At 58.2% G+C, this 12863-nt stretch overlaps 1 protein-coding gene across 3 annotated transcripts in view; it reads right to left on the reverse strand.

Moving 5' to 3' along the window:
* The window catches only part of LOC113205001 (TNF receptor-associated factor 4), an 89430-nt gene that overhangs the window by 2840 nt on the left and 73727 nt on the right, over nt 1-12863 (reverse strand). For all 3 annotated transcript variants that reach the window (XM_052265008.1, XM_052265009.1, XM_026420415.2), the window contains 2 exons: nt 2104-2208; nt 647-808 (listed from right to left, as the gene is read on the reverse strand). In XM_052265008.1, coding sequence (XP_052120968.1) covers nt 647-808; nt 2104-2208 — 267 coding nt within the window. The remainder of the gene's footprint in view (nt 1-646; nt 809-2103; nt 2209-12863) is intronic.

The following is a 12863-nucleotide window of genomic DNA, read 5'->3' on the forward strand; positions in this document are numbered from 1 at the left end:
GGGGGGGTACAGTACCGGGCGCGCAGTCGCGGGCGGCGCCACACGGTCACCGCCGACCCGGCGCGGCGGGCTCAACAGGCTCATGACCCTATTTCCATTTCCACTCCAAAAGCCCATGTCTGCTCCTGCTTCCCCCCCCCCTCCCCGCCTCCCTCCAGCGCTCCCGCGTGTATCCGGCCCACAGTGCGCCCGATTTAGCTCCCCGTCGGCTGGTCAGGCCGCGCACCAGAGCCGACCAGGACCTGGCCAGGGAGTGATAAAGCCCCACCGTCGTGGCGCCTCCTGCCGCAGGCCCCACCAAGCTCCTCCGGCGAAAACAAAAAGGAAGGAAAAGAGAGAGGATGATGTTGAGCCCGTTGCGGCCGTCGTGAGAACGCTTCGTGTCGCGTCACTGCTCGTCTCATCATACACGGAGGAGGGACCCTTGATTGATAAACGCTGTTCCCCAGAGGCCCCGTCACACCGTCGTTTGTCACATCCAGACGTCGCCTCTCCTGACGAGGGAAAGACAAACGGACGGCGACGGGACGGGGCACGATGGGGACGCGCGCGACGCCGGCGCCAGAGGCGCGTCCGAGGAATCACAATAAAACGGGGGAGAGAGAGGGCGGCGGAGGTACCGTCGGCGCTCATGACTCGCACCCACCTCGAGCGTGTGTCCGGTGAAGTCCTGGCCGCAGAACTCGCAGCGCGTCCGCCGCTCCGGGCACGTGTACTTGAGGTGGTCCTCCATGAGGACGCGCGGGATCTGCGCGCCGCACCCGTTGCTGCAGGCGGCCGTGTCATGCTTGCACACGTTGAGGTGAGCCTAAAAAAACAAACAAAAGATTAGGAATTGTTTTAACAAACGCATAACAAAAGTGGACGAGGTAAAATAATTATGAAATCCCCGATGTAAAAAGCAAAAAAGAGCCCGCAGAGTGGAATAACATTACAGTACTCCTGTAGGAGGCCCGGCTGCGGCCTGGTGTGCCGGTTCAGTGCCTGGGCTGGCCGGTAAGGTAGCGCACCGGAAGCGTGTCCAAGAACCACCTGCCTCCGGCCCCGCCCCGCCCCGCCCCGCCTCGCCCCGTGTCTAATCTCCCGCACCGAGGGGGTTTCGAACCCCCTTCGCTCTCCGCGCGCCGCCCCCGCCGCCCTCGCCACGGTCCGCCACCCCCCAGCCCAGCACGGCGTCGGTGGCGGTGGCCACGCCCTTACGGGGGTGCAACAACCCCTTGGGGAGGGAGGGGAGGAAGGAGGCCGCTGCAGTAAGTAACAGCAGCAGCAGCAGCTAGCTACTCGTTGCGCGTAAGTGCACACAACGCCCGCGTCATGGTGGGGCGTGGCGGGGCAGTGACCGCGCGCGCACACACCATGCCGGCGGCGTCCGTCCAGGGTGAGGAAGTGTACAGCGCCTCCACAACCGCACACCTCGAGTAATGAAAAGGGGGGGAGGGAGGGGGGAGGGGGTGACCGACGTGCAAACTGCAGTAGTCTTTCGGACAATAATGCCCTCTCTGTGAAAGAAGTCAAAACGACGTAACTTTGTTGTGACAATGTGGCTTGGCGACGACGACGACGGTTATCAAGCGCGCCCGGACTTGGGATAGAGAGCGCGCGCGTGTGAGAAAGAGGAGGAGGGTCTCTTACGCGCGGCCGCCGCCGTTGTTGCCCCATCTCTCTTTTGTTCCCGCGAGTATGGACTGCTGGACTTGCTGCTGGACTCTGTGGTCGAGCGCAAACATCACGTGACGCTCGCTGGGCAGACAGAGAGAGAGAAAGAGGAGGGGGATTGGTCGCGCAACGCCCCAACACCCATGGGAGTGAGAGAGTGACCCAACACTTGGCTTTAATTGTGCGGGGAGAAAAGGAGTCCATACACTTTAAAAATGTCCCCTTGCTAAAAGTGACGAAAAGGTCACTTTTAGTTGCAATGAAATTCCACCCAATGCTTTCCACTTGCTTTCGATGGCCTCTAGAAATGGGGCACGACAAAATCTTTCCCATAACAGAGACCATACTTTTACCCTTGCCATTATCACCCCATGTTACACCCCATAAACAAAGACACACCTCCCCCCCCCCCTCGTTAAACGTCGACATTCAGCCAGCAAAACTCACCTTTAGCTTTCTCAGCTCGTCGCTCCACTTGCAGCCGTCCTTGTGGTGGATGCAGTACACGACCGAGCCCATGATGGTCTTCTCCGTGTCGGGCTCCGGGTAGATCTGTGACAGAGAAAAGTACGGCTCCATTGAGGACGCTGCGCTTGCACTGACTGTTGTTGGGTCGTGGTCGTGTGGGTGTGGGTGCAGCAAGGGCCGCGCCAGCCGCACTGCCTCACTATCCCGACTCTACTAAGCGCGCGGGCCGCGGCTGCTGCTGCGCCGGGCCGCGCCGGGCCGCGCGCGCGCCGCCCGTCCGTGCGTCTGTCCGTCTCCGCCCCGCCCCGCCACCGCCGCGCGCTTGTTACTTCACGGGCCGCGAGCACGCGCGCGCGCGCGCGGGGAGAGGAGGAGGGCCTTCCCCGCGAGGTGGTGCACCACCAGCACCAGCAGGGAACACACGAGGCGCCACAAGATCGCGATTGTAAAATTAGCATTTGAGGGGAAAACAGAGACAATGTTTTGAAACCTTGGGGAGGGAATAATAATTGCCATATTTCTCAAGGTGTGACCTAGAATTTGGCACCACAAGTGCAACGTGCGGCTGAAGTTTCAAATGTTGAAGCGGTTTTTACGAATAGTTCACAGGTCACTTAACGTTTTTTACGTGCAGCCCCCTTATTCCTCCGCAGCTGCGGCGGCAGGCCCCGCTCGGCTGCACACGTCCCGTCACGCTCCCCGGAGGAGCGGCCACGCGCCGCCGCCGGGGGGCGGGGGCGGGGGCGGCGCGGCAAGGGCCCAGCCCACCGTGAACTGCCTCCATATGCATTATTACAAGGGCCGAGGGGAGGACGACATGATCATCCAGTGCTGCCAACATCACGGTGCCTGGCGTCCCCCCCTCCTTCTTTAAGGAAATGCACTTATATTCGTCAGTGTCGGATGTGGTGGTATAGTAGTAGTACTGTATGCAAGTGTGCCAACAGTCGCGCTTATAGCTTTCTTTGGCGGACGGGCGTTTTGCAGGTGACAGGTGTTGCCAACCTCGTGGTGACGCACCGGCCGCTACGGGCGTCGCGTCGGCAGCGAGCCGCGACCGGCTGGCGTGTATAAGGCCCTTCTGACCCTGACGCTGCTGGACTAGGCTGTGTAGGGCGTAACAGGCAGGCCTGCATTATTTACTGGCAGGACGGGCGGCGACGGCCCAAATACAGGGAACGTTTCTTTTTTCGGCGGCAGTGAAAAACTGAACGTTACGGCCGTCGTTATACTGTCATATTAAAGTGGCCCAAACAGCAAATTGCACATGGTAATAATAATATGAGCGCAAAATCTCCGTCGCAGCTCGGAGGGCGCGCGCGCCGCACCGGAACCACGTCTGGTGAGCAGGGCACCGCAGCCGGCCACGGTCAAGAGCGAAAAAAGAAAGAAAGAAATGGAATAATAATTAGAAAAAATACAGTATCGAGATAATTTTTATCTTTTGCCTCTTTTTATTTTCCCCCCTCAGAGGAAATATAATAACCACAAATAATTGCAGATAAAACGTTTCTACGTTGCTCGACCGCCAGCCAGACCACTGCATAAAATTACTTTTTCCAAGCGCAGTTGCGCACAGGAAAGTGCGTTCCGCTCCACACTTTTCGGGCGCATGGAAGTGTCCGCGGGCACACGAGACTTTGTGTCGATGGCGTCCCGTCCGCTCCCCGCCCATAGACAACGTCATTAACAACTAACAGCCACACCTCCTGCACACGCCCCGGACCGGTCCGCGACCCGCTGACCGAGCGCCGGCCACCACAGGCCGCCGCCACAGGCCCGCCCAAGGTCCCAAAAGCCTCTGGGTGAAAGGTTTTCCACATTGACATTGGTCCCTTTTTCTCTTTTCATGAAATTTTAATTTGGTTTCAAAATGCGCATGTTCAGTTGTGTGTGGTTTTTTTTTCAACCCGCGCGAGACGGGCTGCCGACGTGAACCGAGGAGGTGCAGTACTACTACTTCCAGGAACCTGCGCGGCTCGCACAGACGCACGTCGGGTCAGTTTTCAGGAACGATGAGTGTAACGCGATGGTAACTGCAATGGCGGGTAATGGCGCGCGCCCCACCCCACCTCGCCCCGCCGCGCCCCGCCACCCACCGAGCCCATTACGCGCGAGTGCGCGCCTACTCGCGGCCCGAGTTAAGTCTAATTGGTGAACACGGGGCGAGTGGCGGCGGCACCGCGTCCTCTTTCATTGGCGGACCAGACGAGTCGCGTCACAAAAACACGTCCTGGTTTGGACGGCAAAAAAAAACAAGAACTTATTCGCTCGTCGCGCGTTCTCGCATCTCTTCCCAGAATGAATACCGAAAAAAATATAATACAACTTCAACCTGAATCGGCAACACATAATTTTCGGGAGGCCTCATCATTTGAGGTGGTCCTCGCCGGCTCGCGACGTTTGACAAATTAACACCCCGTCGTAATGAATCTACCGACACCGCGCGACGGACGGGTTGGGTTTGTCTCTCGCGCGACTCTTTCGGCAGGTGGCCGATGATGGTGCGTCGCATCTCGCCACAAAACACACACTGGTGACCCACATTTCGGCGGTCGCGATGCTGCTCACAGCGTGTGTTCCAACGCCCCATCGTACACCGTCATTCAGCACCTACAGCATTCAGGCGTGGTGGCGCCTGCATGCGGTACAGATCAGTCCCCCCAAAAAACAACTAGGTGACACCCTCCTGTCAGTACGGAAACGCAGCAGCAGCCGGCCAGGGTGTCCCCAGTCCCCGCTTGCCAGCAGTGGTCATGACTGTCCGGTCGTGTTTCCGGGGCGCCATAAAGAAGACTGCTTACTGCGGGAGACACCCGGGGGACACCCCGTCCGGCCGCGACACTCCGGAGCTGCTCTGCGGCCTGGCAGCGGCGGACCCGCGAGGCGCGCCCCGCTTCACATATCCCAGCCTTGGGGGTAATTAGGCTGCTGGAGCTGCTGAGCTCTACGAACGCGACATGAATTAATCCTGGGTGTCCCGCTAGACCCGCTGCTGCATACACGGCCAGGGCGAGCAAGGTATGGAGCAGGCAGGCAGGGAGTGGCAGTGCTGGGTACACAACGTGTATACGACGGGGAAGGTCATGCCTAATCAGAAGAGACAAATTGCCGCAGCGTTTGAGAGTGTAAGGTGGTCTGACAACGGCGGCGGCTGCGACGGCGCACGCCCGCCGGGGGCCCGGGGGCCTGGACATCCGGCCCGGGGGCCCCGCACGTCATGTCACTCAGATCGTATGGCTACATGGGGGCTATGTGGGCCCGGGCGATATGAGAGGAGACGAAGAGTAGTTCCCCTCGTATCGCCCTCTCGGGTAGCCCGCCCCGCCCCACCCCACCCCGCTCTCCACACGAGGAAGCAGCATACAGTACATGCAGCAGCGTGATGCAGTAGTGTTCTGTTACAGCGCCCCTTTGCGCCGGGTATAGAAAGCCTCCTCCCCTCCCGATGTTTAACTCGTATTTGGCCGCGTTGCGCAAGCGTTCGGTGACAGGGGCGGCGCGGCACGGGATAGAGAATGCAGTCGGAGCGCACTATACTGGGCCGCCGGCCCGCGGCCGCTCCCCGCTCCAAACAGTTTTCCTCCGCCGAGGGTTTCATCACCGCTCACCGCCGCCACTTGTTCTCCATTTCACTTTTTCCCTCGGCTCAGTTTGTCTCAATGACTCTCTTTCCCACCTTCCCCCTTGGGAAACAAAAGGGGCGTAACGCGGCGAGGGAAGCTGGATGGAGATCAAAAACCCGAGCGCGCGATGGCTACACACTAAATGGGAAAGGACAATTTTGTATCTAGGAGAGATGCGTTCTTAAGCACATCTCTAGCGGATGCAAATTTGCACGTAAATTAGACACAAATAAAGTCATTTGTACCGAGTCTAGGTACAAGTTGTAACATTTTAGATACAAATTTGCATCCGCTAGAGATGTGCTTAAGAACGCATCTCTCCTAGATACAAAATTGTCATTTCAACATTTAGAGTGTATCCGCACACACACGCACCGGGAAAAACAACAAAAGGCTATCTCGCTAAAACCAACGGTGGCAGCTGGAATGCGCTACTCCAGGAGGGGCCTCTCCTCCAGGACCATATAATTCAGAGCTTTACAGGCTTCTGTCTTTTATGGTGTAAGCCCCTTTGGGACCCCGTCTCTTCTATATCGCCATATCAGATTTCACAGACCAACTCCTCTGGGCTCTGGGTGAATTTTCCTGAACGCCCGAGCTCATTCCAATTATTTTCCGATGCTCTTTTTCTCCCCTTATTTCGGCCCAACGTATGGATTACATTTAGTGAAGACCTTATTTGCTGCGGATGTATGGTGAAAGGGGGCGCCACCCACCCAGCCACACACACACACACACGACCCCCGTCATCTCAATTGTGTGGAAATAAAGAGGAATAAAACAAGAAAGGGAAAGAATGTAAAACCGCCCGAGCCATCCCTCACCTCCCAACCCACTAAACACCTCGAGGGGCTTTAGCTCGCTCGCTCGCGCCGCGCGGGGCGGGGACAAGACAATGGCCCGCACGGCGGGGCTGGCGGGGCTGGCCGTACCCCGCGCTCCAGGATCTCGCCGCGCGCGAGGATACTCCGCGCACCGCGCGCACCCGCGTGCCATCCGAATAATAATAACAACAATAAAAAACAAAACCGACATGAGTGGAAACTTTCCGCGGCCGTTACGAACAGGCATTGTGCGGGCGGGCGATGATGGCTCCGTTTCCAGGGAAGCGCCAAAATGTTGTCCAGCAAACACAGCTGGGCCGGCCTGGGCCCCGCTTTACTTCCAGGAGCCACTGATTCACGCCTCTCTGGTGGAGCGCAGCTGGGGCTCCAGGCGGACCCACCGCGGCGCGGGCCTCCTGGCGGCGCGAGCCAAGAAGCACCCTCAACGCTTTTGTTCAATGATTTTTCGCTGACCCGGAGGAGACCGGGCAGACACAGCAGGCCAGGTGGGTGTTCGTCCAAAGGCGCGTCCTCCCGGGAACATCGCCGCCGCCGTTGTCGGCAAAACAGACAGAGACGTCCTCGGCCATTGCCAGTTATTCTCAAGTCGATCGTCAATCGGTCGGGGCTTCCATCCATTCGGCACGGGTCGACCTTGCGAGGGATGGGGGAAGCGGGGGGAGGGGGGGGGGATCTGGAGGAGGCAGAGGACCCTCTAGAGGCACAGCAAGGCCTCGCCGCGTTCACCCCCACCACCCCAAACACCCTCACCTCGGCCGAGCGCATCCGCTGCCCGCCGCCACCGGGGGACGGTCGGTAGGCGGCTGGAGCTGCTTGAGGACGAACAATAATGAAGCTGTTTGGATTCACGGGACGGAGAGGAGGTTGCCTATCACACGGACACAAGGGAAGGGGGCGGGCCCCGCACCCGATACGGCGGGGACCTCAAGGAGGAGCCCATGAAATAAGCTCATCTTCGGCGAACACATAAGCATAGACGCACACACACACGCGCGCGCGCGCGCTCGTTTTTCCGGGCTGCTTCCGGGCAGGGCTAAAAGACGGCCACTCAGGAATGCCGTCCGTTGGTTCGGGTTCCAGGTTCCACACGCACACACACACTCGTTTTCGTCATCAAGACGTCCTCGCGCCCCGCCCCGCCCGCCTCCGTGTCGGCCCCCTTCCTCTTTATGACTTCCGAAGCGTCGTCACGTTATCGCCGTCACGTCGCCGTCGTGGTCGTCAGCAGCGGGTACTATACAGTGCCGACGCCGCCGGCCACGACGCCACGAGCCTCGCGTTGGCTTCACGACGGCTTCTCCTTCGTCGGTCAAGTCCTTTCCCTCGCGGCGCAGCGGCGGACTCGGAACTTCTCCAATCAGCCGCGCGGGCCGCCCACGCGCGCGGCGACGGTCAGGTCAGACGCGGACCGAACACCCGCGAGAGGGAGGAGACGAGACGACCGCGTCCTGACCTTCCTCCTATATATTGCTGCTTCTCCTCCTTCCGCGGCGACAAAAGAGGACATTGGAGGGAATGAAAACGACGCGCGAGAGAGCGATAGGAAGTGAAGCGGGGCGGCGGTGAGCCACAAACACCTGTGAGAGAGCCGAGCGAGCGAGCGAGCGTCAGCTGTGCGGGGGATAAACAAACCGGCGAGGGGAAGGGGGGGGGGACGGAACAGGACTCGGGCGGTAGAGGAAATGCCAATGTGAAGGAGGCGGGAGGGGGGGGGGCTGACATCACCGCCAAGCCTCTAATGGAGGTGACGGCTCGGCCGCGGGGCGCGGCAGGTAGGGTCCATTCCCTATATTCTGGCAGAGCGGCGAGCAAAGGCTTTCGAGACAATGCCATTCAGTCATTGTGTAACTCATCAGCAGGGTGTGTTCCGGTGCATTATAAGGGTTGACCTGCCGATGTAGAGTGTCCACCCGTCCTTCCGACCTGCGTGGGGCTCCTCTCTGCAAGACAATGCTCACGCCCAGGCTCGGCTCGGAGAGGTGGCCACTCTAACTTTCGGGTATCGTCCCTTCGACCACGGTGTTTATGAGCCTAACAAAGACGACCGGAAAGCAAAGCCTAGCCGCTCTGCCAGAATATAGGGAATGGACCCTACCTCGCGGCGGCGGCATCAAGGTCCCGGGCCCCCTCCGGGCTCGCGGCCCCGCGGCCCCGCCAGGTACCCGCCGGCCATTAGCCGCGCGTCCTGGATCAATAACACACTCACTCGGCCCCGCGCGAGCGCAGCTCAGCGGCGCAGCGCCGGGCTTCGCACTTTCGCACGTCGCGGTTTGGAAAATCAATCGCGTGGCGTGGCGCGGGGCCGGGCGGGGCGGGGCGGGCGTCACTTATACACGACGGCCCGATTGGCCGCCAGAGCCGCCACCACTGTTGCTGCACTTCATAAACTGGAACGGCGAGCAAGGCCTGCGGGCATGGAGTGTCGATCTATGATGAGACACGTTCGACACGGCCACAGTCCGAAAACGTTACGAGAGTGCTACTTCTACAGAGAAAAACCAAATGCATGTGGTTTGGTTTTTTGAACAGATTATTTTTTTGGTCGTGGTTTTTCGATTGAATACAGTATGCTATAAGGTTGGTAAAAATAGTTGGGCGCAATGGTCATGGAATTCCCCGAAATTCCGAAGGGCGCTGGGGGAGAGCGCTATGTGCGAAGTTATTTCGGGCGGGCCCGGCCGGGCCCCAGGTGGTCAACACCACAACCGCCACAAGTCGCATAGCGCACATTCCTGGGGTCAGAGACGAACGGATGCATGGCTACACTTTGAAAAATAAAAACGCGATTCAACAAACGGATAAGAAACAGAACACACTCCAGAAAGCCACTCGTGCTGCTGCGTTGGTATTGTCGCCGATCTAATTTTTTTGGCGGTGCCGTGCTTGCTGACACTTTCTCCATCGAGTAGGTAAGCCTTTTCGGGGTGAAGTGTCTTCCGCCCTGAGCACTTTGACAGCCATACACGCCAGACAGAAACGCAAAGAGGGTTACTCCGTAAAGAAAGGAGGCACTGTTTTTAAACGTGCTATACCAGTTTCTTTTCCCTAATCTTGTTTTGTATGGCAGAGTATGTTGGGTGAGCGGCGGCGGTGGGAGAGACGGTAATCCGCCTCCTCCTACTTCTCTTTCCGTTTGTTCATTCAGAGCGCGTCGCAGCGAGTACAAGTAGAGCACAGCTGTTCCGAACAGCGACACGGCCGCGCTCCGCCCCGCCCCGCCCCGCCTTCCGAGCTTGGAAACTTGAACGCCCGGTCACACTGAAACATCCCTGAGCTCAAAAGGCAAGAAAGCGCGGCGAGCGATGCCGACCGAGAGGCTGCAGCTGAACACTCTCGCATGGCTTCCACTTTTTTGTTTGCCCCGTCTATATATGTTTTTACGTGAAAGAATAATATCGCTCCGCCATATGTCTTTTTTGCAGTGTTACGCCGCCGAGAGCCACACCTTGGGCCTGGCCCGGCCCGCGAGATAATAATATGACCGCAATAATAATGTTAAACAGGTCGGGCGTCGAAACGTGGCGTGAAATGACTTTTGATTTTCGGGATAATAAGTAATTGATTGTAATTGATTTGACGCGAGCGCAGGGGTGAATGATAATTAACAAAACAAAACAAAAAAACGCCAAAAAACAGCAAAATTACGCTTTATGAAGGAGCTCGACACACCGTGCAAAATTTGGTTTGTTTACCAACCGGTAGGACGACCCTGGAATGTCGCAACAAGGTCGCTCGAGAAAAGCCGTCGCCAATCCATAAACGCCGACGTCTCGTCGCCTGCCGGACGGAGGGAGGAGGGAGGTCTCCCTGCGTGATAACAAAGTATTAGCCAGGGCGCAACAACGTCCCCTCGCTGACCCCATTGTACTTCAGCCAATATAATAACAATAATAATAATGGTGACAATAATAAGGAAAACAATGACCTTATGCGCGTCCCGCCCCTGCGCATGGGCACTGGGCAGTGAAAGTAATAAAAAGGGGGAAGGAAACTGAATGAGTGGCCGCCGCTGCTGCTGCTGCTGCTGCTGACCAATCGGAGGCGGGCGCAGTGCCAGAGTTCATTTTCCCCAGGGCTCGCCCCCTTTTTTATGATCGTTATTATGACAAGCGCGGGTCGAGCGCGGCGGGACGGGGCGAGGGGCGCCCTGCGCAAGCCGCTCTTCTCAGGCCCTTTCACTTGGCTCAGCTCCGCCCGCCACCCCGCGCGCCGACTGACTCGGACGCCGCCAAGAGTAGGCAAATGAGGAGGATGGCTGACTCGCAGCTCAGCTCAGCGAGGCTCAGCGCGGGTTAGAGAGAAAGTACCGATTAATGGAAGCGCCGCCTGTTGGCAGGATCACTGGAGCGGGATGGGATCCCCTCGGCCGAGGATTATTGCCCATTTTTGTTGCTGAATATGAAATAATACACTTGAGGAAAAGAAAATGAACAAAAAATTAAAACGAAACCACCCGATTAGCTACTTCCTCTATGTTCACCCTTTTCTTGCATCACGCTGCAGTGATATGAAATGCCAGGCCCCTCAGGTGGGCCACTGAGATCCCTGACACTCAAGAGGAAAAAATAAAAAACACGTGAAAAGGAGGAAAAAGCTTACAGTAGAAAAAAGAATGTAAGGCCCCCATAGTCTTCCATAAGAGTGCATGTGCAAGACAGGCACGACGCCATATGGTCGCCAAGGCGGGCGTCACACCTGCCTAGTGCGTGTGTGTGTGTCTGTGTGTTGTGTCGGTAAGAGAAAGAGAGACACAGAAGAAGGGGAAGGGGAGAAAAGAAAGATTTGGTTGCAGCATGGGGTTGGGTCGGGTTGGGTCGCGTCGGGTGCGGCCGGCGGCGGGCTGGGCTACCGAGGTTTCCGGTGACACATTTACTCAGCTAGAGCAGGAAGGACCCAAAAGGAGGGGGCGTTCCAGAAGGAAGGGGATGACGGCTTGCTCGGGGTGGGCTCGACACACGTGTCTGCCGGCACGTGTGTGTGTGTGCGCGCGCGCGCTCTCCACGGCCCTGCGCGGACACGGCACGCATCGGAAGCAGAGCGTGTTTTCTCTATAAGCTGGTACGTACACGGCGCTTGCCTATTACACGGGTGCTGCGCATGCGCTACACACTTGTACTTCGCAAAATAAGCATCATACCATGGCCTCGTAAAAAGGTGGATGAAAAAGCACATCTCAGTTGTTTTGGAAGTGGACACATACACCCCAGGGTGACGGCACTTATGCACTCGGGGCAAAAACTCATTAGAAATTCAAGTAGTAATGACCGAGAAAACAATGTGTGCAGACGCACTGCCAGAAACATATACACAAGAATGCTTCGATAGTTTTGTCTCTGAAGACCGAAAGAAAAGACGCGAAACTTGAATTATTTATTTTTCGACCGACGTAATTGTAGTGATAAAAATTCCTGCACGCTGAGCTGAGTTTACAAGGGAGCGCATAGCCGGGGCGGTTCTCTATGAGAACTTGCAACTGGCTTCACACAAAGGGAGCCGCTCGCTCCAAGACCGTCAAATTACGAGCAATGAAACCCGAGGAAAATGGAAGGACGGCGCGGAGGAGGCGAACAGTACTTGAACCCGCGACCCCGTGTACTGCATATCGGCCGGCCAAAGAATGCGAGGAGGTGGAGGAAGAGGAGGAGGAGGGGGGGGGGGATTGGTTGACGGCGGCGGGGACGGGGACGTCGTTGAGGGGGGGGGGGGGGAGTGCATAGCAGCCAGCAGAGCGCCCCGCCACCGCAGTGCACTGCGACTCGTCTCCAAGCAGCGTTATTTATCGGGAAGAAACGGCGGGCGGCGTCGTGTGGAGGATGGCGTGGCGTGGCTTGGCGGTGGGGCTGCCCGTCGTAAACCCGAGTAGTACTTCCACCGCGAACGGGCTGCGGATCGAAAAGTGAAGCCAAGGCACAGCCCAGCCAGACAGCCAGCCCAGCAGCAGGGCGGCAGCAATGGTCGAGCGAGCCTCCATGTGGGAACCAAGCCGCGACGCAGGCCGCGGTGCTGCTCCGTTTTATGGCCCTGCTCGGCATTCGCGCCTCCTCCCTCGGTCGGACCGCAGCTGCTGTCCTGCTGCAGCAGGGCGCCCGGCTGGGTAGGCAACGCGGTCGGCGCGCCGGTCGAGCGGGGCTGCCCGCCCGGCCAGGCTGTCACGACCAGCGTCGCCATTGCAGCCGCTGCCGCTGCTGCTTCCGGGGGACGTGACCAGGGTGTCGTACGGGAGAGAGAGAGAGAGAGAGAGAGAGAGAGAGAGAGAGAGAGAGAGAGA

This window comes from Frankliniella occidentalis, unplaced genomic scaffold (assembly GCF_000697945.3).
Source record: "Frankliniella occidentalis isolate FOCC.00 unplaced genomic scaffold, Focc_3.1 Scaffold23, whole genome shotgun sequence".
Classification (NCBI taxonomy): Eukaryota; Metazoa; Arthropoda; class Insecta; order Thysanoptera; family Thripidae; genus Frankliniella; species Frankliniella occidentalis.